The 24,269-nt window shown below is 45.5% G+C and overlaps 1 protein-coding gene and 1 long non-coding RNA gene across 3 annotated transcripts in view; one reads left to right on the top strand and one right to left on the bottom strand.

The window, feature by feature from the left end:
• Window positions 1–5,265: 5,265 nt before the first annotated feature.
• Window positions 5,266–19,778, bottom strand: ZNF469 (zinc finger protein 469). The gene has a single exon (XM_072636303.1). The coding sequence runs from the start codon at window positions 19,694–19,696 to the stop codon at window positions 6,800–6,802; it is 12,897 nt and encodes a 4,298-aa protein (XP_072492404.1). The 5' UTR covers window positions 19,697–19,778; the 3' UTR covers window positions 5,266–6,799.
• A 14-nt stretch (window positions 19,779–19,792) lies between these two features.
• Window positions 19,793–24,269, top strand: part of LOC140521356 (uncharacterized) — a 54,812-nt gene continuing 50,335 nt past the window's right edge. The window contains exon 1 of one of the 2 annotated variants that reach the window (XR_011972904.1): window positions 19,793–20,070. This is a non-coding gene — a long non-coding RNA (uncharacterized lncRNA). The remainder of the gene's footprint in view (window positions 20,071–24,269) is intronic. The other variant, XR_011972905.1, reaches the window with a different exon arrangement.

The raw sequence follows: 24,269 nt of genomic DNA, 5'->3' as shown, positions 1-24,269 counted from the left end.
CATTTGGGGTTTTCTTGGCAAAAATACTGAAGTGATTTGCCATTTCCATCTTAATCTCATTTGACAGATGAGGAAACTGAGGCAAACAGGGTGAAGTGACTTTCCCAGGATCTTATAGCCAGTAAGTGTCTGAGGCTGGTTTTGAACTCAGGTCTTCCTGATTTCAGATCCAGTGTTCTACTTGTCACCTAACTGCCCCTATATGTACTCACATACACACATACATATATAGTGATAACTATAATTCAATATTATTATTTTCCTTTGTAATCCTATGTATGTTATTTTATGTATCAAAAATAATTCTTGAGGAGATATCCATAGACTTCCTCAGACTGCTGGAGGGATCCAGGACACTCCTCTCTTGTAGGAGGGGACCCAAAAAAGCAGCATTGTGACAAATTGGATAACAGGAAATATCCAGGAGATGATCAGCAGCTTTGGCAATTACGAGATTCTTGGGAACTTTGGGGTGAGCAAAGCTCAAACCTTCTCAAGGCTGGAAGTCATAGAACCTGTTCTTGCCGCAGCCATGCTGGCTCCTTGCTGTTGCTACTTTCTTTTCCAGATGTTCACTAACCATTTCTTTGAAAATAGGCACTAGAGCAGTTTGGAACTATGCCCAAAGGGTTACAAAAACGTGCCTACCGTTTAACCCAGCAATACCACTTCTAGGACTGTATCCCCAAGAGATCATAAAAATGGGAAAGGGTCCCACATGTACAAAAATATTTATAGCAGCACTCTTTGTGGTGGCCAAAAACTGGAAATCAAGGGGATGCCCATCAACTGGGGAATGGCTGAAAAAAATTATGGTATATGAATGTAGTGGAGTACTATTGTGCTATAAGAAATGATGAACAGGAAGACTTCAGAGAGGCCTGGAAAGACTTATATGAACTGATGCTGAGAGAAAGGAGCAGAACCAGGAGAACTTTGTACATAGCAACAACCACACTGTGTGAGGAATTTTTCTGGTAGACTTCATTGTAATGCAAGAACTTAAAAAATTCCCAGTGGTCTCTTGAAGCAAAGTGCGTTCCATATCCAGAGAAAGAACTATGGAATTTGATTGCAGAATGAAGCATTCTCTTTTGTATTATGTTTTGTTTTCTTTTAAGATTTCTCCCATTCATTTTAATTCTTCTATGCAACATGACTAAGGTGAACATGTATTTAATAGGAATGTATATGCAGAACCTATATAAAATTGTATGCCCTCTCAGGGAGGGGGTGGGGATATAGGGGGGAAGGTGGGGAAGGGAGGGATAAAAATCTAAGATATATGGAAGTGATTGTAGAACATTGAAAACAAATACAATAATTTAAAAAAAAAACCAGACTCTAGAAATTTGCAGTAATTGAACTCAAGCTTACATGTTGCAATTTCTACCCACTTTCCTTTTCAGAAAACTGGAACAGACAACCTTCTCCTACTAGAGTTTGGCTTCTGAGAAATTGTTCATTCGACTTCCTTTTTTTCTAGCAGCTCTATTCCTCTCTTTGCCCAGTCTGCACCCTGCCCCTTTAATCCTAGGTCATTTAGCAAGCCAGTGCTCTGACGTTACCCAGAGCTACTATTCTTAGGGTCATCACTCTCCAAGGGGCAGCCCTCACTTCAAATCTTTCTCCTACCCTTTCTCATTAAAACTCACCTGTGCTGTGTTCCATTCCTTTGTGTACTTTCTGGGTAATGATCTGAGAAGTAGAGTGCTAAGAACCCTTGTTCTGCTAGATGGGGGTTTGGTGGTGCCAGGTTATAATACCTGTTCCCTCCACAATGCCAACCAGTTAATGCAGTTAATAAGCTCTTTCAAAATGCAAAGTCCCCAGAGAAGGATAAGTCATTTATGAATATGAAATGCCTAATGAGATAATCAGATTGTATTTTTGGTAGTTATGGGAGTGGAAGGTTTGGGTAGAGGGAGGAGAGAGGGGAAATATTGGAATGGGTGAAGGCAGGCTTCAGTAGGGAGCTTTGTGTAGTTGTGGGCAGAAGGTCACTGAGGCCTGGGTGGGGGTCATAGAAAGGGAGGTGGAGGGGTAGTGAAAAAGACTGGTTAGGTGGTACAGTGGAGAGAGGGTTGGGTTTGAATTCAGAGAGATCTGATTTTAAATCCTCGAACTTGACTGAGGACTCTCCCTGGCTGTATGATCATGGGCAAATAATTTAACTTCTTTGGGCCTCTTTGCTTTCCTCATTTGTAAAATGGGGGAGTTAGACTTAATGACCTTTAGGGTCCCTTTGGGCTCCAAATCTATGAGCCTATAATCTTTAAAATGAGGGGATTGAATGCCATGACCTTTAAAGTCTCTAATATAGCTCATTTCCGCTAAGGTGTGAATGGCTGACAGTGGCTTCGGAGGTTTCCATTTTTAAGAAAGGAGTGTCTAATACCTTAGCCACAAGGACTGAAGAATTGTGGGGATTTCAGATACCCTAAATGAAGGAAAGAGTTTTCGTGACAAAGACATTCCTAGAATCATAGAATGTTAGAACCAGCAGGAACCTTACTCTATTCTCATTTGACAGATGAGGAAACTGAGGTCCATGTGACTTTGCAGACATGAAACTAGCACTGACTTTCTACATTTTTAGCTTATGGAATACCTACCCCTGTGATTGCAGACATCGGCGGAAAGTCTGGTATTTCCTGGAAAACACTGGCTGGTTAACCAACTGGCCGGGTCCCTCCCTGCTCCTTTGCCTGGTTCCTGGGGCTATGACCTTTCAGTTAAGTGGGCTGCCACTGGCCAGTAACTGTGACTCTTCTGATTCCATGTTCGTACCCTCACAGTAGTGTATCACTTTGGGCAGTCCCTTAACCTCTCAGCCTCAATTTTCTCGTCTGTAAAATGGAATGATAATAATGCCTATCTCACAAGTTTGTTGTGAGGATTAAATAAGATAACATATATAAAATCCTAGTAGTGTTATTCTCACTTGCACACATTTATGTTCCTCTTCTCCCCCATTAGATCATAAAGTCTGTGATGGCAGGGGCTTGGAAGATTTGTTATTTACTTCTATAGCTCCTGTAGCGCCTAACACAAAGCCTTTGAGAAGTGAATTTAATGTTTGCTAAAATGAATTTTATTTCTCTTCTTTTCCCCCAGTGAGAAATAAAATTCTTTCTTGGTTGCTACTGAATCTGCCCATGGGAGCTGCCTAGGTCTCATTTCCTGATTGCGTTCCTGGAAGCTCTGTTCCAGACAGCCTAACCCTCTCTCTTTCATGGGAGTGGCTGGCAAGCACCACCGAGGGGAGGAGGCTTTGCCGTCAAAGCAGGGAGGGACCTACTCTGCCTTCAGTCCTCAGTAGAAGACCTAACTGGGTAATACAAGCAGTGTTATCACGTTTCCCTTTTCATAGGCCCCCCCAAGTTCTTTTCACCTGTTCCTGCCATTGGAACTTTGTGAATGGAGCCAGGTGAGGTGTAGGGTGAGGCACTTGGCATGTGATGTGCCATTTAAAAGCCAGGATTGGGGGTGACTGTGTATGCCAGGGGCATGGGATGAGAGACATTGGTACCCTTGTTCCAAATGTAGACCATAGTAGAGTGGCTTTGACCTGGAGGTTACACTGGAAATTTGGCCTCTGTGAGTTGGCCCAGCCCATTGGTTTACAGACAGGATTGAGAGACTAGAGGTGTGCCAATTTATGTTGATAATAATGTGGTATTTGGGCTCTACGACCTGAAGCCTGTCCCACTACTTTAACCTTAGGATTTCTGGGCCTATCTGCCCTGCTCATGGACTTTAAGTCTCATCTGCTCTAAGTGGTGTATAAGTTCTTTGGGAGCAGCAATTGTCCCACTTTTTCTATTTATATCCCCAGTGCTTAGCACACAGTAAGTGCTCAGAATCATGTTTATAATTGGGAAAGATAAAATTATAGTATTAAAAAGGAAACCAGTTATATTGAAAATTCTAAAAATAATCATTAAAAAAACCATCATGGATCCCAGTTTAAGATTCCCTGCTCTAGGTAAAGGGCTTTGATTTAGACCAGGGCCTAGGACAAGACAATTGCTTCTTAAGTTACCTGGTGAAATCTGACAGGTCTCCTCCTTGGATCATACTCTAGTATCTTGAACAGATCAACTCATTGTGATTACCACATCCCTTCTCACAATAATGATCCCCATCTCCCCCAGGAGAGAGAGAGTAGGAAAACTAAAGGAGAGGAATCTCCAGCTCATCCTGCCTATTACCAAGTCTGCTAGGGTTACCTTACTCACAGGTAAATACTAGGTGGAGACCACCCATATGGAAGCTCTCTTTTGGTTTTAGGGATGGGAACTCACAGGTCAAAAATGTCTTCTAATTGCCACCATCCCTCCAGTTTGCCATGTTGAAATTCCCACTAATAGGACTCATGCCTTTCGAATGTGGTATTATGATTCTCTGAGGCTTCTCTTAAGATGCAAATTTGTCTGGGGACAACTTACTGGTCCATTGTCAACTATTAACACCAATATGGACATAATAGGTATTTTTCTGCAAAGCAGGTATCCAGGTCCTGAGAGAAGGAGACTTTATGTGGAGAAGTTTTGATTCAATAAAATATTGATTGAATAGCTCCCCTGGGAGGAGGCATGTGTGTTTGTTGAAGTGAAATGCAATGTTGAAGAGGGGGAAAGAATTTTATTTCAAGATTGGGGAATTTTTCAAGGACAGTGTCTGGCCTAGGAGGGTAAAACCCAAAGACTGTGGGTACTGGGGGTTTGGGAAGGAGCAGAAAAAGAGGAATGGATGCCAAACATAACTTTGTTTAGTTTTCAGTTTTGCCACGGGTCATCCCTGAACTTGGGCAAAAGGTCTAGCAAAAGAGGAACTTGAAATTATTGGCCATAGTGAATTTTGGGCCGACTACATGTGAATGTCACTGATGAATATTCCTAGTTCACTGAAAATTCATCAGCTTTTCCTCATACTGGTTGCTATGGGTATTGGTGCCACCACGTGGGCAAATGGTTTTTAGGGTCTTGGAAAGGAGTAGTTTAAAAACAAGGGCCTCACTAGATTCCTTGTAAAAAGATAACAGTCATTTAGGTTTACACCAGTATTTAAAAATGTCTTGGTAGAGCACAATTTCTCCGAAGAATGGATGGAGGGAGGGTGGGGAATGACAAGGAAAAGAGCAGCTCAAAAAATAAGCCAATCAGGGAGTTTCTATGAAAGTATTGGCCTATGTTTGCAGGCTGAGGGCTGTAGATCTTGCGTTTTGGGGTGTGTGTGGGTGTGTTTTCCAGGACAACCTCCTAGTTCCATCTCATACTTTATTTAACAATATTAAACAGGCACTTTTGATAGCACACATACAACATCATAAAAGGCAACTTTTGCTCAGTTTGCTCTCTTTGACAAAATATCAAAATAAAAACTTTTGACATAGACATTGCACCCAAGGTAAATTTTTTTTAATACATTACAATGAATCTTAAAGATACACATGAACAGAATAAAGCTTCTTTTTTCCCCTTCTCTTTTTAAATCTTTAAAAAGGCCAGGTGCCAACTACTCTGTATTGTGTCAGTGCATAAATACACCTCCTTGATCTGGAAGCTCAGGAAAAGCAGTCCTAGGTCTAGTCATTTCTATCATGGGCTGCTTTGCACCTGAGTTTTTCTTTCAGACTGCAGTGTGGTGGTACTGGGTGTACCCTCTGCAAACTATGACAGAACCTTAAGTGATGGAGATGTGGTGGAGAGACCAGTACAATGGGACATTATCTGGGATCTCATCAGTCTCACTCATTTCGCTTCGAAACAGGCCAAAGTTGCATCCCACTAGTCACTCTTGGACCCCACCTCCTCTCCACCACTTTCCTTCTTTCTTTTTTTTTTAAATCAAGGAAGTCTGTATTCACATTTAAAAAATGACAACAGTACCAGGAACTGCATGGTCAGAGAGCTGATGCTTAGAGCTGCTAACTCTATACAATGAGAGAGGTTCAGACTGATGCTTTCAGGGACTGTAGAGACAGCACCAGGCAGTGGTGGCAAGTGGGCCCAGTCCTCTCCATTTTCCACATGGAAGAAAGTTCGTCACAAATTTCAAGGTGCGGTTTTAGTCAACTGGCATTTCCCATCCATTGGCAGCATTTACAGTGGTCAAATAATGGTACCGCTGTCTGAAATGAGAGGGCCCACACAATGTCAAGGATAGATTGGGAAAACTTTGCTATGCAGGGAAGGAATCACTTGGGAATGACTGTTTGAAACAGAATGTTCTGCACCCTCCCTCCAATTTCATTTACAGGGTAGGGTGTTGTTTTAATAGCAATAATAAAAATGTACTGCTTTGTCAGTTTCTAATTAGATGACTCATACAGGAAAATTTGTGCAAAATCATTGAACGTTTGCTTTCTACAGTGTACTGCACCTTATGAATAAGACGCACATGGAATGAAGTTCATCTCTTTAAGTACTTTGTATAAAGATAACACAGACACAGTCTCCAAGGGAGCCGAGATGGGCCTGTAACCTTGTGACCTCAGCACTTCTGCAAGAAAGGAGTTGCTCTTGACAATTCAGGTTGCCCAAAGCGATTACAATTTTAGTTCATGAAAATCATCGGAGACATCAAAGTCCCAGCATTTGCATGATAAATCAGGTGAATTAAAAAAAAAAGATTAGTAGACACAAAGCAAACTATTTCACAGAGATAGCAGTGCAAGTTCATTTAAGCTAGACAGAGAAACCATGCTACACAAATGAATGTAATGCTTTGATCATTTTTCCTCTCACCAACCCTGTGATGGTAGCTGAGGATCAGCACAAGTCACTTTCATAATTTACTCAGAAGTATCTCTTCTTAAAGGAATTTTAAAGCTAGTTAATTTTTGGCCAAACAGTTGGCTTAGAAGATTGTTCTGGGATTCAACTGTTCTATACTTATGAGTTTCAGCAGGTTTAGCACCTTGGACAGTTCTATTCCTCTTTAGAGTGCTGTGGAGGGATGAGGGAGTTCCTTTGGGTACCATCTCCCGGAAAGATTTCCCCAACATCCCTTTCTTGCATTTGGCATTCCTTTTGTGGTGGTGAGTTTCTATTTTCTTCTGATTGTAAGGGTCAGGCACAGTTTTCTTGAGCTGGCTGCTTGTCCCTGAAGGTCTGGGTTTGGAGACTCTGTTGTCCTGAGTCCCACGCCTCCTAGAGGATGGTATGGAGCTATTGCTACTTGTCCACTCTGCTTTTTTAAAGTCCCTTGGACCTTCACCCCTACTCGTTTCTGGAGCTTTCTTCTTCCCGTCACCCTTGATGTTCTCTCTGGAGCCTAAGCTTCCTTTGTGCTCCAAGCCCCTGTATTCTTTTTGTCTCTTGGAGAATGCTTTGGTGGAGATGCTCAAAGCTGGCTTGTCAGGAGATATGCCAAGATCTTTGTGGTCAGGCTTAGTTGAGATCATTGATGCCTCATTTTTGAGGTGGGTGCTGGTGGGCTTTGGTTGACTACCACCTCCTTCTTTGACATTGCTCCCAACACTGTCCTTAGACCGAGGACTCTGGCTGGGCTTGGCTTTTAGAGTGGTGGGCCTAGGTACATCCTCAGCACAGGGTGTGCTGGAGGCAGTCTCTTTGGGAACATGGGTCGCTGTTGTTTTCTGCTGGGGGGCTGAGTCCTTAGTGGCTCTGTTTAGAATTGGTGATGCTGTTCGGTCCTTGAGGGGCTGTGCAGGATGGGGAATCTTAGTACAACCAAGTTTGGAGGAACTTTCTTTCTGGGACATTGTGGTTCCACTGAGGCCATTTCCTGGGACCTTCTGGGGTTCTTTGGGCCATGAAGCCTCCGTCTTGTTGCTGTGTGATGTGGGGATTTTCTTCCCTGTCCTGACCAAGGTGGTATCAGTTGTTGTATGTCCTGGGGAATCGGGATAGTCAAATATCTCTTTGTCAGCATTCGCTACTGGTTTATTCTGAGCATTTGTGTGTCTGCTTTGCACTGGAGCTAAATGAAGTGTTAGATTTTCATCAACTTCTTGGCTCTTCCCAGTTGGAAGTACAGGCAGGTCTTGTTCCAGCTTGCTTGTTTCTAGGAAAGGAGCAGGGCTCCTTGGAGGGAGATCATCTTTTGGCTCCTCCATGCATAGTAGTGCCATACAATTGCTCTCCTTGCATTCTTCTGGGGTATCTGAGAGAGGGGATAGGCATGGTGGAGGTAACTGTAAGAGCTCAAGGGGATAGCCCTCCATTTTGTCCAAGTGGTCAGAGAAGTGGCCCATCAGGTCCTTGGGTTTTTCCTCATTGGACAATCTTGTTGGGGAGCTGGGTGCTTCTTCTAAGAAGGGCTTGTGTAGAACTGGGGGAGATTTGTTACCCAGGGCAGGATTGTTGCCATCATTGTGTTCTAGTGGGTCTGATGTCCCTTCAGCATCTGGTCCTGGAAGACTGTTGGGAAGAGCCATCTTTCTCTTTTTGTTGGGTGGCATGCTCTCCTGGGAACTGACTTCCTTTTTCTTCCTCTCCTTTCCCTCCCTGGCCCCAGTGTCTGGTCTCATCACCCCCCTGAATTTGAAAGTCCGGTTCCCTTCTGCTAGGTGTTTCTCCATGTGCCGTTCATACTGTTCCTTCTTGGAGAAAGTGTAATTGCATGTGCTGCAGATAAAGGACTTTTTGATGACATGCATCACATCAGCACAGAGCTCACATGCGTACAGTGTGGTGTGCTTGATTTCTGGTTTTTCCTTCACACCATGCTCTTGGCTCAGGTGACCACGGAGCTCTCTGGTCTCCTTGTAGAACTTGGGACATCGGGTACACATGTAGATCTTCTCAAGGCTATGTACCACCAGGTGGCGCTGGAGTTTGAAGGGCTTGGGGAACTGCTTTCCACAGTGGTGACAATCCCTAGAAGGGTCTTTGCACTGGGGGTGCATGGGGATTACTTTGGAAGGTTGCTCACCACTAGGTCCAGGATCAGGGGACCCTACTTTGGAAGAACTGGATGGAGCAGTGGTTCCGATGGGGAAGCTGCTGTTGGCAGGAGTGTTGGTTTGAGCCAACGACTTGTTCTTACCACTGCCTTCCATGATGTCTTGACTTCCTTTGGACTCTTGCACTTTGGGATCTTTGCTCCCTTTACTAGCAGAGCGCTTGCCTCGGGAGGGCCTGGGCTTCCGATTCATGATGGTGTTCAGGAACTGAGTAACCGCATTGTCTTCTCCAAAGCAGGTGGGCAACCCTGTCATGCATTTCTGAACTTGACCTTTCCGAGCAAACTTTGCAGCATGCTCTCGTAGGTGTTCGTTGTACATCCAGACATCTGAGATCTCCTTCAGACACATGCCACAGGCCCAGAGGCCTACCTTGTTCTTGGCATGTTTCCCCTTTAAATGCTCCTTCAACTGTTCCCTAGAACTGAATTTCCGTTGGACACACATGTAGCATGTTGGGGGTGGGGAGGGGTTGTGTGTGAGCTTATGAAAGTCCAACTCCCCCAGGGTGAGAAACCACTGGAAGCATACTTTACACTTGTAGTGCTTTTCCCTGGTCTTGATGGTCATGTCACTCCGACTTCTTCCCCTGTTTCCTTCCTCTTCTTTTTGCTTGTTAGGTTGGATGTGTTCATTCACCTGCTTCTTAAAACTTAAAGTGCTTGGGTCAGACTGGCCTGAACAGTCTTCACAAGTGCTAAAGAAATGCATGTCTCTCATTTCAAACTTTGTGCTCAGTAGCTCAATGTCAATGGGATGAAGTTCTGGGGAGTCTGGGTTCCTGGGGATATGGCCAGCATAGGTCTCTACCTCCAGTTCTGGGGGCTCAGGACTTGCTTCTCCCAAAGAATACTCAGTCTTAGCTTCCAAAGATGACTTGAAAGACATTTCATTACAATGATCCAGGACTTCCAGGTCATTCCAAACAGCTGGTGATATGTGCAAGTTGGGGATGGCTTCCAACCTAGTGTTTGGGCAGAGATAAGTTAACATTTCATCATCATCCAGGTTGAGGCTCATCTTGTTGTCACTATCTGTTTCACTGTCTGGCTTATGAGTCCCTAAGCCAGGACTCAGAGACCAGGCATCATTCCCATGACACATGTCCAGCGTGAAGGCATCATGGAAAGACACGGACTCATAATTACAGGGGTCTTCCTGGGTGACACAGAAAGAGTCAGTGTCACTGAGATCAGATGGCAGGCGGATAGAGAACATTTCTGTGGACCCTACCATCTGGCTGCTGGTCTCTATAATGGGTTTGGGTTTCTTGGGCCCTTTCCCATAAACACGGGTGCACTTCCTCCGGCAGGAGTGATCATCCCTTGGGAAGAGAAGAGAAAATGTGGCATCATCATCAAATAAGTGCTGGAGGTCCACTTTGGCCTGATCTTTGGCAAAGGACTCTTTGCTTTGTTCTCCTTTGTCCCCATCCTGGGTTTCTGAGTTCACCACAGTGTCCACTGAGAAGACCTGTGGTAGACTATTGGTTGTTATGGTTTTTCTTTTTTCTGGATCTGAAGCTCCAGAGGGCAGGTCTGGCTTAGCAGGACTTAAGCATGCCTGCTTCAGGGAAAAATCATGCTTTCCCAATGTGCCTTCTTCTAACTTCCCTCTTTCCATCACATATTCCTCTGCATTTGTACTATCAGTATCTTCATGCATCTCATTGTAAACACTGCACAGTCCTTCCTCTCCAGGCCTCAGGAAATTGTTTTCCCAGGATTCCTCTGAAACCTGGACCTGATCTCTTGTAGATGGGCTCTCCAACCTCCCTTGACCACTCACCAAATCGTTGATGGTCTTCTGGCCAAGCATTTCTTCTGTGAATAGTATCGGACTGCCCATTTCATCCAAATCCTTGAAAGTCTCATGGACTGGCCTGGCACTGAGAGCTGGTTGGACTGAATGAGTCCAGCCCTTTCCTGGTGGTAAACGGGAACTGTTTGACTGCTCAGGACAATTGGCAATGGTTGATGATGAACTTGAGTCAGGTCTATCTAAACTCACATCAGGAGAAAGTTCTGGGATATTCTTGTCCAAATCAGAAGTCTCAATGCATGCATTTTTCCTTGAGAATCTTTTCACTTGCTTTTTTCTTACTCCTTTAATTAAGTTCCCTTCTGAATCACTGTTCAAGTCTGCAGGTTCTTTGCTTTGACGTTTCCTACCTTTTCTCCTCCTGTCTAATTTTTTAGGACTAGGCTTCCTTCCATGTGACTTGTCTGATTTCCCAGGCTCCAAGGACTGAGGTTGCATCTTCACTTTGCCATTCACCAAGCCTGAGTGAAGGAGCTCCTGGGTCAGTGGAGGAGTTGCAGCCCTGAGGCCACTCAGCCCTGAGCTGAGCTCAGGTTTTGGGGTGTTGGGCTCATTCTCCAGAGGTGGTCCAGGAGTCGGGCTGCTGTTGATTAGGGAATCACATACTTTCTCTTTCATGGCCTTTAGGCTTTTCTTAGAGTGCTGTCTTGATATTTTTGGTTCCTTTTCCAAAGGAGCAGAGCTAGATCTGGTAGTTTTATTTGGCAATGAGGGACCATTATTCTTTATCCGATGTTTCACAGCTTTGTGTCTCATCAAGCCAGGTTTGGATTTGAAGGACAAGGAGCAGATATCACATGTGACTTGTAGCTCATTTGACTGTGGGGGACTTTTCCACTGGCCATTCCTCAAAGGTGGTGACTTCTTTTTAAATCTACTCTTTTCCTGAATGGGGTCCAGGTGACTTTGCATGTCATCAATGGAAGATTCTGGGAGATCATGTCTGTGACTTTTAGAAGGATTGATTCTTAAATTAGCCTTTCTTGAGTCCACACTTGGAGAGGCAGAATTGAAGGAGTTCACCTCTGTTGCTGCCAAAAGGCAGATATCCTCTGGGCCCCCAATGTTGGCATCAGGTATCTTTGTAAGTTTAGGGCCCAAAGCAACAGAATAGATCTCCTCTTCATTGTTTTTAGCTTTTCTTTCTTGTTGAGAATTCAGGTCTTTCTCTACTTTAGCTTCCTTTCTAATCAGATGGTCCTTGGAACCCTCTGGGTAAGCTTTGTTTTTCTCTTGGGAGTGGATATTGAGAGTCACATCTGGGAGGGATCTTGGTTGGTTTTCCATGTGGTGGGGGCATGCCAACTCTATGCAGGTGCATTTCATGGGCATCCTTCTGACAACATCATTCTGGACCAAGTGTGGAATTTTGGAAATGGTGGAGTCACATATTGGTGCTTTCTGGGGGGTGTCTTCTGCCAGGGGAGATGATGTAGCATGGCTGAGGTCAAAGGGAGTAGGAGAGTTCCTTGATTCCTCTTTTCTAGACTCCACATGGTCATTTAAAATGTCCTTCTCTAGACAGCATCTGCCATTGCTACTGATGTTCTGGTCCTGAAATACTAGCTGAGCTGAATGAGCGTCCTCACCAGGGTGCTTTTCTACTGGGTTCTGTGCAGGACAACACTTCAGACTTTTCTCAGGCTCAGAGATACTTTTCTCCAAAGACAAATGAGTTGGTTTCCTCTCTGAATCATACAGCAGGACACTGTATTCATCTTTCTCATCTTGAGTATCCACAGTAGTTAGGAGGCTTTCGGTTCCATCACCCTGCAGACATTCCTGACCGGAAGCTGTCACCTGCAAAGGGGGGCTAAGGGATGCATCCTCTCCTGAGGGAGGGGTCTGAATGCACCGCCTGGGAGAGACACTGGCTTCGTCTGCAAGTGATCCCGAAATGGTTTGGTTTTTCCAGTGGTCCTTCTCCAGGAGGTGCTTGGGGCTTGGGGGATAATTGGGCCGCACTGCTGGTTTATCAGGGAACTTCTCAGGGCTTCTTTTGCTCTTCTCTCCAGAGGGTAACTGCTTCTCTTCCTTCCCCCCAAAACTGCCTTTGATGCCTGCTTCTGCGATTGCATCACCCAATTCCTCTTTCCCAAGAGAGACAGAGCTTAATGGGGACTGTTGATGCTTTGTAAATGTCCAGGTTTCTATGTTGTGGTCTTGTTCTAGCTCTTTGTTGTGCTCATCTTCCCTTTTTGTCTTTTTCCCCACTGGGGAGTCAGATGTGTTACTGAATGGGGAGGGATTGGTGTCTTGTGAGATACCATCTGGGCAGATCTGAAGGTCACCCAGTTCTGGGCTCTGATGGAGCTGGGTTACATGATTTTGTGCCTTGGGGCTTCCGACTTTGGATTGTTTTGCAGGGAATGATTCTGCTTCACTAAGTGAACCCAGATTTTCACCTGTCTCTGGGAATAGTTGAATTCCTACTCTGGTGGAAAGAGGTGTTGTTTGTCCACCTTCCATGACTCCATCATCACTGTTGTGTCCACAAGCTATGTGTTCATTTTCTTGACTTTCCCCTTTCAGATCAGAAAGGCTGGTGTTTGGAAGCTGGATACCGGCAGAAAGTAGCTCTGTGAGGCAAGAGGGCATTTTTTGTTCCTCATTGCTTTGTACTGTCCTGGCTACAAAGAGCTGGAGCTCTTGTAGGGGATTTGCCATTGAACCCTGGGATTCTGGTGCTGTTTTGTTGCTACAAACTGGGTCTTTGGCCAAACTTAGCTCCTCAAATAATGAGGCTTTCTTGTTTCCAGTCTTCTCACAGATTGGCATCGTTGGATAAGAGACTGAAGCCATGGCTTCCTCATTCCTCTCCAATATAGACTCCTCTTCACTTTGATGAGAGATGACTGCAGTCTTAGGAGTTTCTGTCCTATTTGCTTTCTTGAAGGCATTTTCCTCTAAGGGGTTAAAATTTCTGGCATCAGAAGATGAGGTGATATCCAGGACTGGAACTCTATCATCCTGAAAACCCATTTCAGATTTCAAATGGGTTACTGGATTGCCAAATGCTTCCAGCTCCAGCGGCTCACTGAGGGTTTGAGTCATGTCGGGTGATTCTGGAAACACATCTTCTCTGGTTTCTCTTGGGAGAAGCTGCAGAGGATCTTGTTTAGTCATTTTGCTAGCCTCTCTATTTTTAGAACTCATGGATTCTCTGATGGGGCTGTTCTTATTCAATCCCTCTACAGAAGCTAAAAGCTCTAACTTTTCAGACACATTGGGGAGGGAGGGGTCAGTAGTAATGAGGGATTCATTTTCTATCTCAGAGCAGCTGGTCTGCTTTGAATCAGCTTCCTGGAGCTCAAGCTGAAACTGGTCACAGGACAGTGGGGAGCCAAAAGGATCTATAGTGACTGCATCTTCATGTGCATTTGGGGCCATGCTTGTTGTCAATGGGTCAAATGAAATGGCACATGACCAGCTTCCCTGATGACTTCCATAGTCTCCATTCATGCTGTCCACTTCTTTCTCCTCACCTGGATCTGGTCCACTGTGACTCTTGGGTGCTGTAAGATTTGTGCTCTCAAGATTGGTGAGCTTGTGGGCTAAGAACAAATGCTTCTCATGTTCAGGTTCTTGCCCTAAAGGTGAAGGTGAGAACTGTTTTGTTGTTTCAGGGGCATCTAACTCAATAAAGTGCTCAGGAGACTGTAGGACCCCAGGGGCTGCATCACCAAGTTTGCTGGTTTGAAGTTCACTTTCCAATTCTGTGACCAATCGCTTGATTTCCAGCTCATCCTCTGACATGTTATTCATAAAAGGTACATTATAGGCTCCTATCTTTCCTGGTGATGGGATTTGGCTGGGAGTCACAGTTCCTTCATCAGAAAATTTCTTATCTAATGATTTTTCCACTGAAAGGTCATGAAAATGGCCTATGTCATCAGATAAGACTGGAGACACCTCTTCCAGATTCCAGTCCTTTTCATGGAGAAATGGTGGGTACTGTTGCTCAAGCTCAGTAGGTTTGCTTGGCAAGGTGCTCTCGCAGGCAAAAGGAATGTAGCTTTCCTTGCTGGGGGACATGCTGCCATAGAGAGGAGTATCAAATCCAGCTACAGGGAGGCCACTGAATATAGATGATGAATCAAAGCTCAGTGGCGGAGAGACTTTGCCTGGTTCGGCTTCTGTTGTGTAGGGTGGAATCTTGGAGGGTCTGGTCTCAAAGGTATTGTGGCTGGTGCCATCCTGACCCAGGTATATATTCTCTACGTGGGGAGACCCGAGGACTAAAGGTTTAGAGTACAGGTTGCCATCATAATGATTCTCTAAATCCTTTTCCCCTGGGGATGTTTCATTAGGACTGCTCTCATAAGAATCATGCCCTTTGCTAGACAGCATAATCCCGATGGGATCCCCATTATAACAGCCAGTGGGTATGGCAAAGTCTTTAGGGTCTACATTGGGGTCATGGTTCTTTAAGTATTCCATGCTGGCTTCTGTGTAGCTGATATCCATACTGTTGGAAACCTGGGCTGGATTCATTAATTCTCTAGTTTGATACTTCAGCGTGTCCTCATTGAAAGGAGAAAATGGAGGCTCAATACTATGGGTGGTGTCTTGCAAAGTGGATGGAACTGGACGTTCAGAGACTTCCCGTGGCACCATGTCAACATGGTTTTCTCCCATCTTGGAGTTTGAGGCTGCTTTTTCATTGCTGCTCATCTGGCTGGGCTTGGATGTTATGCTTTCTTTGCTCTGCATTGTTTCTTCTTCGGTCATACTGCTTCCATTTTCATTTACGTAACTGGTCAACAGAACATTGGACTTGCTACTTGATAGGAGCTTGGTTCTGGCTGACAATGCTTTGGCCGAGCCAGGTCTTTTGCTCTTCTTGGAAAAGTCTTCTAGCAATGGGTAGTTTTCTTGTAGAGTTTCCTCGTGGTTGGGAAGTTGTGGAAGTCCCATGGGAAGAGGGAAAGTGTGGTCAGGGTCACTTGGGCTTCTTATTTCATGGATGCTTTCCTTTTCCTTGTCAGAATTTCCCTTATCAGTGCTTTGGGACTGTTTCTCTCTCTGGCTGGCCAGATGAACACTTGGATCATCACTGGGGGAAGGCTGACAAACCTTCTCTGGGCTCAAGGACCCAATCACTTTCCTATTCTTTGCCTCATCACTTGGATCCTCCTGAGAATCCTGGCTTCTCTTTCCTCCCTGTTTCTGGCCCTGTTCCTTGTCTCCTCGGTTTCGTCTTAAAAAGCTGTGTCTGGGCCTGCTGTCGATGCTGGAATGTTCCAGTTCTCTTTTCCTAGGGGCACCCAGGGAACATCCTCTTCCTTCCTCATCGGAATCAGAGATGTAATCATATTCCCCAAATTGCCCACTCTTGGCCATGGGGACAGGCTTTGGGGTCACCAGAGAGAACTGCATGATTCGGCTGTTCTTGACTTGTAGTTTATGAGGCTTATTTTTCTGCTGTACAATTTTATGAATAAGTTCTTTGCTCCAGGTACCATTTCGAGCCTTCCTCCTCTTCCCTTCCTTTTTGGAGAACCTGTGCAGCTTAGGACTCCTGGGCCCAGGATGTGTGCTAGCTGATCCATCCTGGACCTGGCTATCAGGGTCTGAATCAGGGCTGCTTCTTCGGGGTTGCTTTCTTAGTTCCCTTGAACTAGGTCTTGTTGTGGGGGTTGGGATAGAGGATGTCTTGCTGAACTTCCTCCTTGGCCTCCCTCGGCTTGCTTTCCCTACCTTGTTATTTCCTCCAGTCCCCAGGGTATCACTAGGAGCCAGTTCTTTCTTGTACAGACTGACTCTCTTCCCCCTGCCCCGTTCCTTTGTTTTCTTTGTCTGTTCTTTCTCGGGGGGTGGTTGTTCCACAAGTCTGCTTTGGCTCCTGCGCCTGGTCAGGTAGCCTTCTTCACAGTGACTGGCTATTGGGGGTGGAGGTCCCTGTCCCCCATCTGGGGGCACGTGCTTGGTCTTGCTTTCAGGTCCTGTTCCTTCCTTGGTCTTGTGAGACTGGCTGCTGCCCAGACCTTTGGTGGCTGAGAGTTCCTCATCGGTGAAAACATCGATAAAGCTGCTATCAATCTCTGGGTTGTCTGATTGGTACTCAAGGCCATTCAGTGCCTCTGTGATCAGGCTATCCAGCTTGGCGTCTTCTATCTCCAAGTCAGAAGCCATAAGAGACAAGGAATTTGTAAAGAAGTGTCCTTTTAAGGAGTCTTCTTTGCTTTCTCCCTTACCCTCCCCGTCTAACATGAAGTCCACAGACTTGTTGGGGCTAAGCAAATGTGAGTGGGGATCAGAAGGTCCCTTGGATCCCGTGAATCCAGATCCAGGGTAGGGAACCCGAAGAGTATCTGGAGGGCGCTTTCGGCCCTCCGCCAGTCTCGAGCCATCTCGCATCTCAGCCAGGAATGCTGAGTGTAAGCCACAATACTGCCGGTGTTCCAGGAAGGAGGTGAGGTTACTGTAGTTCTGGTCACATTGCTTGCAGGTCAGCAGCACATCCAGTTGGTCGAGGCTAGCACTGCTGATTGAGTTAGCTAGGAAGTGATGAGAGGAGTAAGGGGGCAGCTCACCTTCAAAGCTGTCCAGACCTCCTTTGCTGACATCAGTGACTACTCTGGGAAACTGACTTTCTTGTAGGCATTTAAAGAGATTCTCATCCTTTGGTCCATCTGCAGCGAAATGAAACGCCTTCATGGTCTCAGGCTGATAAGGAATGGATAGGTCACTTGATGGGTCTGGAGAGTGGAAAGTCTTATTCTCCTTTGGGTGAATGGGGGGCTGGAAATAGGAGGAAGGGGCAAGTGAGACTGAGAGCTGGCTCTCTTCTGAGCTGTGATTAACAGGACTGGTAGACAGGGGTGATAGAGTAGAACAAGTACTATTGCTTGTGGGATTGGGGACAGGTGAGGGCAGAGGGGATTTGACTGGAGAAGTTGCTGCTAATCCTGGTGGGGACAGGGCCAAAGACAGCTTGGAGGCTCTTCTGGGTGAGGCCTGAGGCTGACTTATCCCAAAGAATAAGGGTTTGGTCCTGGCATCACAGGAAGGAGAGCTAGCTTCTTTCACTGCTTCATAGGGATAAACACCTGTAGGGCCCCCATTCAGCTGGATGGGTTCACTTCTCTGGGCTGTGATCTTTTCTCCTGCCCCTCGTATCTTCCCAGGATACCCTGGAGGACTGGACAGGTGGGCTGTCTTTGGCATCTTGCCCACTCCTGGCCATTCAGATGTGCCTGGAGAGAAGGAAAGCTTTTGACTGTTCAATTGTCTTGAGGGTTCAATTCTATTTGGATTAGACAGGGCAGAGGTGAGATGAATCTGCTGCCAGGTTACCCGGGTACCCTTTTGAACATGGGGCCTCTGCTCAGAACTAGGCTGGCATTCAAAGGAGAACTGATTCCCAACTCCGGGAGCAGCAGCAGTGGCAGCAGTGGCAGCAGCAGCAGTGGTGGAATAAAGTGCTGAATCTGGGTCTATGGTAGTAAACGTCTTATTGCCTCCATCCCATGACTGAGCCACTTTGGAGTGACCCTCAGTTACTGTGGAACCATCCTTATCCAAAGGCATGGATGTTGGGCTCATGCCATTGGCTGGGGAACCTCCAAAGACTTTGTTCGGAAAGTGCACTTGGGGGAGTGAGTTCTGTGGTATGTTCCTTCTAAGAGCGTTACTTGGCGTTGGCATCCTTGGGTTTGGGATGCTGTGTTTTGCTGAGGATTGCCTCTTTGTGACAGTTTTGGGCATGCTGCCATGTAAACTTGTTGAGAAAATGCCTTGGCCTTCTAAGAATGGAGTTGGGTTTTGGTCATTAGCACCAGAGGAAGAGATAGCACCATTCATGTCAGGGGGAGGGTCTCCGTGCCCCTTGTAACAGGGTAGAGGTGATGGAAGCTGAGCTCCTTGAGTCTGTGGATGGAGAAATGGAGCTGACTGCAAAGGGAGTGAATAGGTCCGGCCTTCTTGGGACAAACTGTCAAAAGAACCCTTGTTCAAGGGGTCTTCCTGCCAGTCCCTTGAAGAAGAGTGGAAAACAAATGTCCCGTGGTGAGCTGCCAGGGAAGCACCCACATATTCTTGACCGGTAGCTTCAACAGGGAAAGGCTCGGACACCTGGAATGGATATTGAAATGGCACAAAACAGTGGGCGCTGGATTTGCTGCCCTCGGGGAAGGGGCATGGCTTGGCGGGGGTGACTTCATAGTTAGCACCTGGGAAGCTCTTCTCAGGGGAAGGCCAGGAGTCAGTCCTGTTTACCTGGAACTCCAAATAGTGTGGTGGTCTGCCCAGGTTGGGGCTATCCTGTGGAGGGCCCGCTTGCTGCTGGTCCTTCCTGCTGTGATGTGAGGGGGTGGTGGTTGGGGCCTGTGAGGTATAGTTGGTAGAGGTAAGGCTAGAGGGAGCCTCATGGAAGTACCTGTTGAAGCCAGCTTCTTCTCGCTGGAGCTCAGCCTCACGCTCTGGGATGCTGGGGACATTGAATCGGTAGCTTCCTGATGCAGGTCTCTTGCTGGCCTCTAACTTTTTTGGTGGGGTAACTTTCTGTTGTGGGTAAGCAATGCCAATAGTGGGGTTGGCCCGGGAGTTGGCGATGGTGAGCCTGTAGAGCTGCTGATGCCCTCTTTCCCCTTTCCCAGCCCGTCGGGTTTTATCCCGGACCCTGCTCTTCCCTGTGGGAGATTGGAGAGTCCCCTTCCCAGCAGTCCATGGGCCATTACTTAGCAATTTTGGCCTATTGTGAAGTGACTTGAAGTCAATCTTCCCAGCCTGCTGTGGCCTGATCACAGCCTCCCTTTGGCCGTGAGGCTCTTTGTCCTTGATGCTAAAGGGGGAGGTTGCCTTGGGCAGTCCATCAGACTGGGGACGGTTGAGCTCACCTCCTTCCAAATTACCATGACATTCAAAGTCCTCATCTTGTTCTTTGGAGCTGGGCTCAGGATCCTTGATGGAATAGACATGCTGTGTCTCTCCCTTCATGGTACTGGGGAGGAACAGGGCTAGAAGGGAGTGGCAGCCCTGGGACCCTCAGGAATGGATTTTCTCTCTCCAGGCATGGTGCCTCAGGTTCAAGTATCTCAGAGGAGGCTTCTGACAGAGAGTAACTGGGAGCTGTTCCTGCTTACATCCTCATCATTCCAAAAACATGGACCGGCAATTGTGACAAAGGCTGTTCTCATACTTCCAGAGAGAGCCTGAAACAAGAGGATAGCACCAGTTAGCATGGGGAGGAGTAAAACAAACAGGTTGGTGACATGAGGACACAGAAGAGTGAGCATTTCTATAACCGTTTAAAGGACAACAACATGCTTTACATTTGTTTTTTGGTCTGCTCCTTACAGCAATCCTGGGAGGTAAGTGACATCATTACTATTAGTGTTGTTACCATTTTACAGCTGAGGTAACTAAGGCTGAGGTTACTTGCCTGGGTTCACACAATTAGTAAGTGTCTGTGGCTGAATTTGAGTTCAGATCTTCCTGACTCCCGCCTGGTGCTTTATCCAGACATCACCCAGCTGTTTCTATGCAACTATATATCTATTCAGTGCAACCAAACCAAGCCAGTGAACTGGGAGGTCAGACAGTCTCAGTTCTTTCATTTGCTGGCTCTGTGACCCTCTGCAAATCACTCAACCTAGTTGGACTCCAGATGGTATTGGACTAGTTGCTGTCCGAGGTCCTTTCCAACTCTTGCAATCTACTACATGAGATCAGGGATACCTAGAAGACCATCTGGTTCAATTCTGTCATTTTGTAGATGAAGAAAGGAAAGTTAAGTGACTTACTTGTTTTCAAGGTCATACAAGTAGTATAAGAGACAAGATTTGAACCCGCAACTTAAATCCAGATATAGGGCACTTTTTAGAGGGAGCTAGGGGGTACAGTGGATAGAATTCTGAACTTGAAGTCAGGAAGATCTGAGTGAAATCTCGCTTCAGATACATACTATCTGTGTGATTACAGGAAAGTCAAAGCCTCCGTGAGGTTCAGTTAAAATGGGGAATAATAATAGTACTCACTTCATAAGATGTTCACAAGGACCCTGTGAGCTCACATATATAAAGGGCTTTGCAAACCTTAAAGTGTCATATAATAATGCTGGCTATTATTACTCTGACTGTAGCAAACCAATTCTCCATTAAATGTGAAGAATTATTAGCTATAATTTCTCACATTTCTAGAATTCTTTTAACTTTTCAAAGCCCATTCACACTCACTACTTCATTTCATTCTTATGGAAGGCCCATGAGCTAGCATCGATATTGATCAGCATCTTCATTCTATAGATTCGTTGAATGATTTGGTCAAAGACACAAAGCTGGGTGATGGCAGAGTTGGGGATCTAGAAAACATAGGTGTGTTGACTCTCAGCCAGTGTACTTTCCACCATACCATGCCACCCCCAGGCCCAGTCTTTAGACATCTTACTCTGAAAATAGAAGCTGGAAGAAAAACTAGCATGGTGGTGGTGGTGGTGGTGTGTGCATGTGTGTATGTGTGTGTGTGTGTGTGTGTCTTTCATGGAGGCTTGCAATTTTAGATTGGGAGGTAATATTTAGCTTCTTTTCTTTAGTGGGAGGTGGAGGAAGGGTACTTTTCTAGACCTATCCTGATACACACCTTAGGAAGAGGCTAGCTCCCTCATCTGGGCCCTCCAGACTTAATGGCTGTCAAGACTCTTTCCTGGAGTTTGCCTTCCCTGAGACTTATTGTCCATAACTTAGTACTTGAGGATTAGCTAAGAGGTTAGTGGTGATGAAGGATCTCCCCACAACTGAAAACTCAGCTTTTTTAACCTTCCCACTGAAAACAGCAACATTACTTGGGAACCTCTCCAAGACAGGTTAGCTCATTTCACACTCTCTTATACAATAAGGGTCAGGAGCATCCTTTGATCTCCAATGCCACTTCCAGACCTTCCTTAGCCCTATCAATACACAGCCATCTCTCCTTTTTTCAAGTTCACTCCCACTGTAGACCAGTGGTTTCCAAAATCAAGTGCTTATAACTCCTGAGGTGAGACCATCCATAGAAGTGTGCCAATCAGCTGATGGAAAGATAGAATATAGCCAACCTTCACCACAACAATCCAACATTTTTTTCTCTATCCCCTTCCACTCCTGGCTAGAAATGCTTAATGAGAATTCCTAGTATTTCCCCTATTACACCAGCACACACACACACACACACACACACACATTTAAAATAAAATTAAAATAAAATGGCTGCTTCTGGGGTCATTGCTCCCACCAAGCACAGGGCAAGGCTGTAGGTTGCCCTCTTGGCCCTGGGGCAAGAAGAGTAGAATTCAGTCCCCAGTAGTGGGCAAGGCTAGTGAGGGCAGTAGCAGAGTATAGGGTGCAAAGGTGAGGAAGCAACTTGGATCATCCTGGATATCACTATCCCATGGCTAGGTAGTGGAGCCATCAAGTGACCAGCACTGCCCTGCCCCTGCCCCCATCAAGGCCCAACAAATATCCACTAAATGACCAAGTCACTGCATCTCTGCCTGTTTCAGTTTTCTTATCTGTCTCCTTTTCAACCTTGCTTCTTGACAGTTGTACAACTTAATAATGCAGGTATTTTTAAAAATACATTTTTTCAATGAGTATTTTCTCTGCCACTTTTTTTAAAAAAGGTATTTTCATTTTCTATTATGTCCTTAATTTGAGTCAACAAATATGTATCAGGTGTCTACTATGTCTGACGCACTTTGCTAAATCCTGGGAATACCAAGAGGAAAGGTTGAACAGATGTAAGATTGGGGGAGGGAATCATTCCTAGAGAATTCCACTGTCCATGACATGTAGGCATTTATTTTTAGTAAGTAGAATGAAAGTTCCCTGAGGAAAGGGGGCATCTCACTTTTATATTTGATAACTGTTTATTGAACTGAACTGAGTTAGAAGGAAGGATCTCTTGTAGCTGGGGTGTGTTCATCCTTCATGGCTGAAGAAGACCATGTCATCAGAGAAATGATGACATTACTTGCACTTGACTTTGTTTTGAGGGAGGGAGGGCTGTGCAGGTCACCAGCCTCACTTCTCCTCCAGAGCCATCTGAATCCAGTGACCAGATATTCATCAGGATGACTGGAGATGTCCCAGGATGAGGCAATTGGGGTGAAGTGACTTGCCAAAGGTCACACAGCTAGTGAGTGTCAAGTGTCTGAGGTGAGATTTGAATTCAGGTCCTCCTGACTCCTGCACTGGTGCTCTATCCACTGCACCACCTAGCTGCCTGTAGCTGGGGTAAAGGTTTCATGAAGGAAGTTCTAGAGCAGGGATTCTTAACCTTCTTTGTGTCCTGGTCCCCTTTGGCCACAGTCTGGTGGGGGTCTAGGGACCCTTTCTCAGAATCATGTTTCTGTGTGCATCAGATAAGATACCTAGGATTACAAATGCCAATGCCCGTGTGTGTATATATAATATGTATATATGTGTGTGTGTGTATGTGTATGTATATACATACATATGCATACAATATCTTCATATGGGCACATATATGCTGTATATATAGGCATATATATGAACATACATATATAGATATGTGGAAACCTATTATATTGCAATGCAGTTATCTAAATACTGACTCCTCACCGCCCACCCTCCCCTGAGTTCACAGACTTTCCTGTTGCATCATAGAATAGATTGATGATAGAAGGAAACCCAGAGCTAATTGAGTACCACTCCACCATTTTTCAGATGAGGAAACCCAGGGTCATAGGGGTCAAGTGATTCTCCTAAGGTCAACAGTAAAACTTGGGTTGGACCTTGAAGGACTGTCATAGACAGAGATAGAAGCTTGGGAGTCAGGCAGTGACGCCATCAAGGAGACGATTGTGCCTGTGCCTGCTGTCAGTGTTCCTGGAGGGATCCCACTCTATTCCAGCCCGTTCCTCAGCTGCATTTTGTTCACTGCTGAGTCCCACTCCTTCTTGTTTAGTTAACTTGACAAAGTGTTTCTTATTGTTAAGATCTTTTTCCACCTCAGGAAACTACTTAAAATTTCTGCCTTGGCTGTCAGTTTTTAGGGGAGAGATGGGTAGTGTCAGCTGAGATGACTTTTTTTTGTGGAGGAGAGGAGTAGGGAATTGACTCATCAGTTGCCCTTTTAAGTTTTCTCATTTTTTTCATGTGATCATTACAGTCTACTGGTACATTTACATTTATAAAAGTTAATATTTTAAAAGTACCCAGCCACTTGCTGGGCACAAAGTAGTTTCTTATCTTGCTGTGCCTTACTCCCCGCTCAGTTAAGAAGAAGCAACAAAGGCATTAAAACTTATAGAAATGAATGGATTTACAGATTATAATTTCTTGAGACAAACTATTACACATAGCTAGGTGCTGTACTGGGCCTAGTCAGGAGGACAGGAGTTCAAATCTAGCCGCAGGTAGGTCCTAGCTATGTGACCTTAGACAAGTCACTTAAGTTCGGTCTGTCATATTTTTTCCCATCTGTAAAATAGGAATGCTAATAATAGCATCTATCTCTCAGGGATGCAGTGAGGATCAAGTGAGGTAATATTTATAAAGTGCTCAGCATAGTG

The sequence above is a fragment of the Notamacropus eugenii genome, chromosome 1 (genome assembly GCF_028372415.1).
Source record: "Notamacropus eugenii isolate mMacEug1 chromosome 1, mMacEug1.pri_v2, whole genome shotgun sequence".
NCBI classification, from domain to species: Eukaryota; Metazoa; Chordata; class Mammalia; order Diprotodontia; family Macropodidae; genus Notamacropus; species Notamacropus eugenii.
The sequence above is the reverse complement of the archived record's forward strand: the minus strand, read 5'-3'. Positions and strand labels throughout refer to the sequence as shown.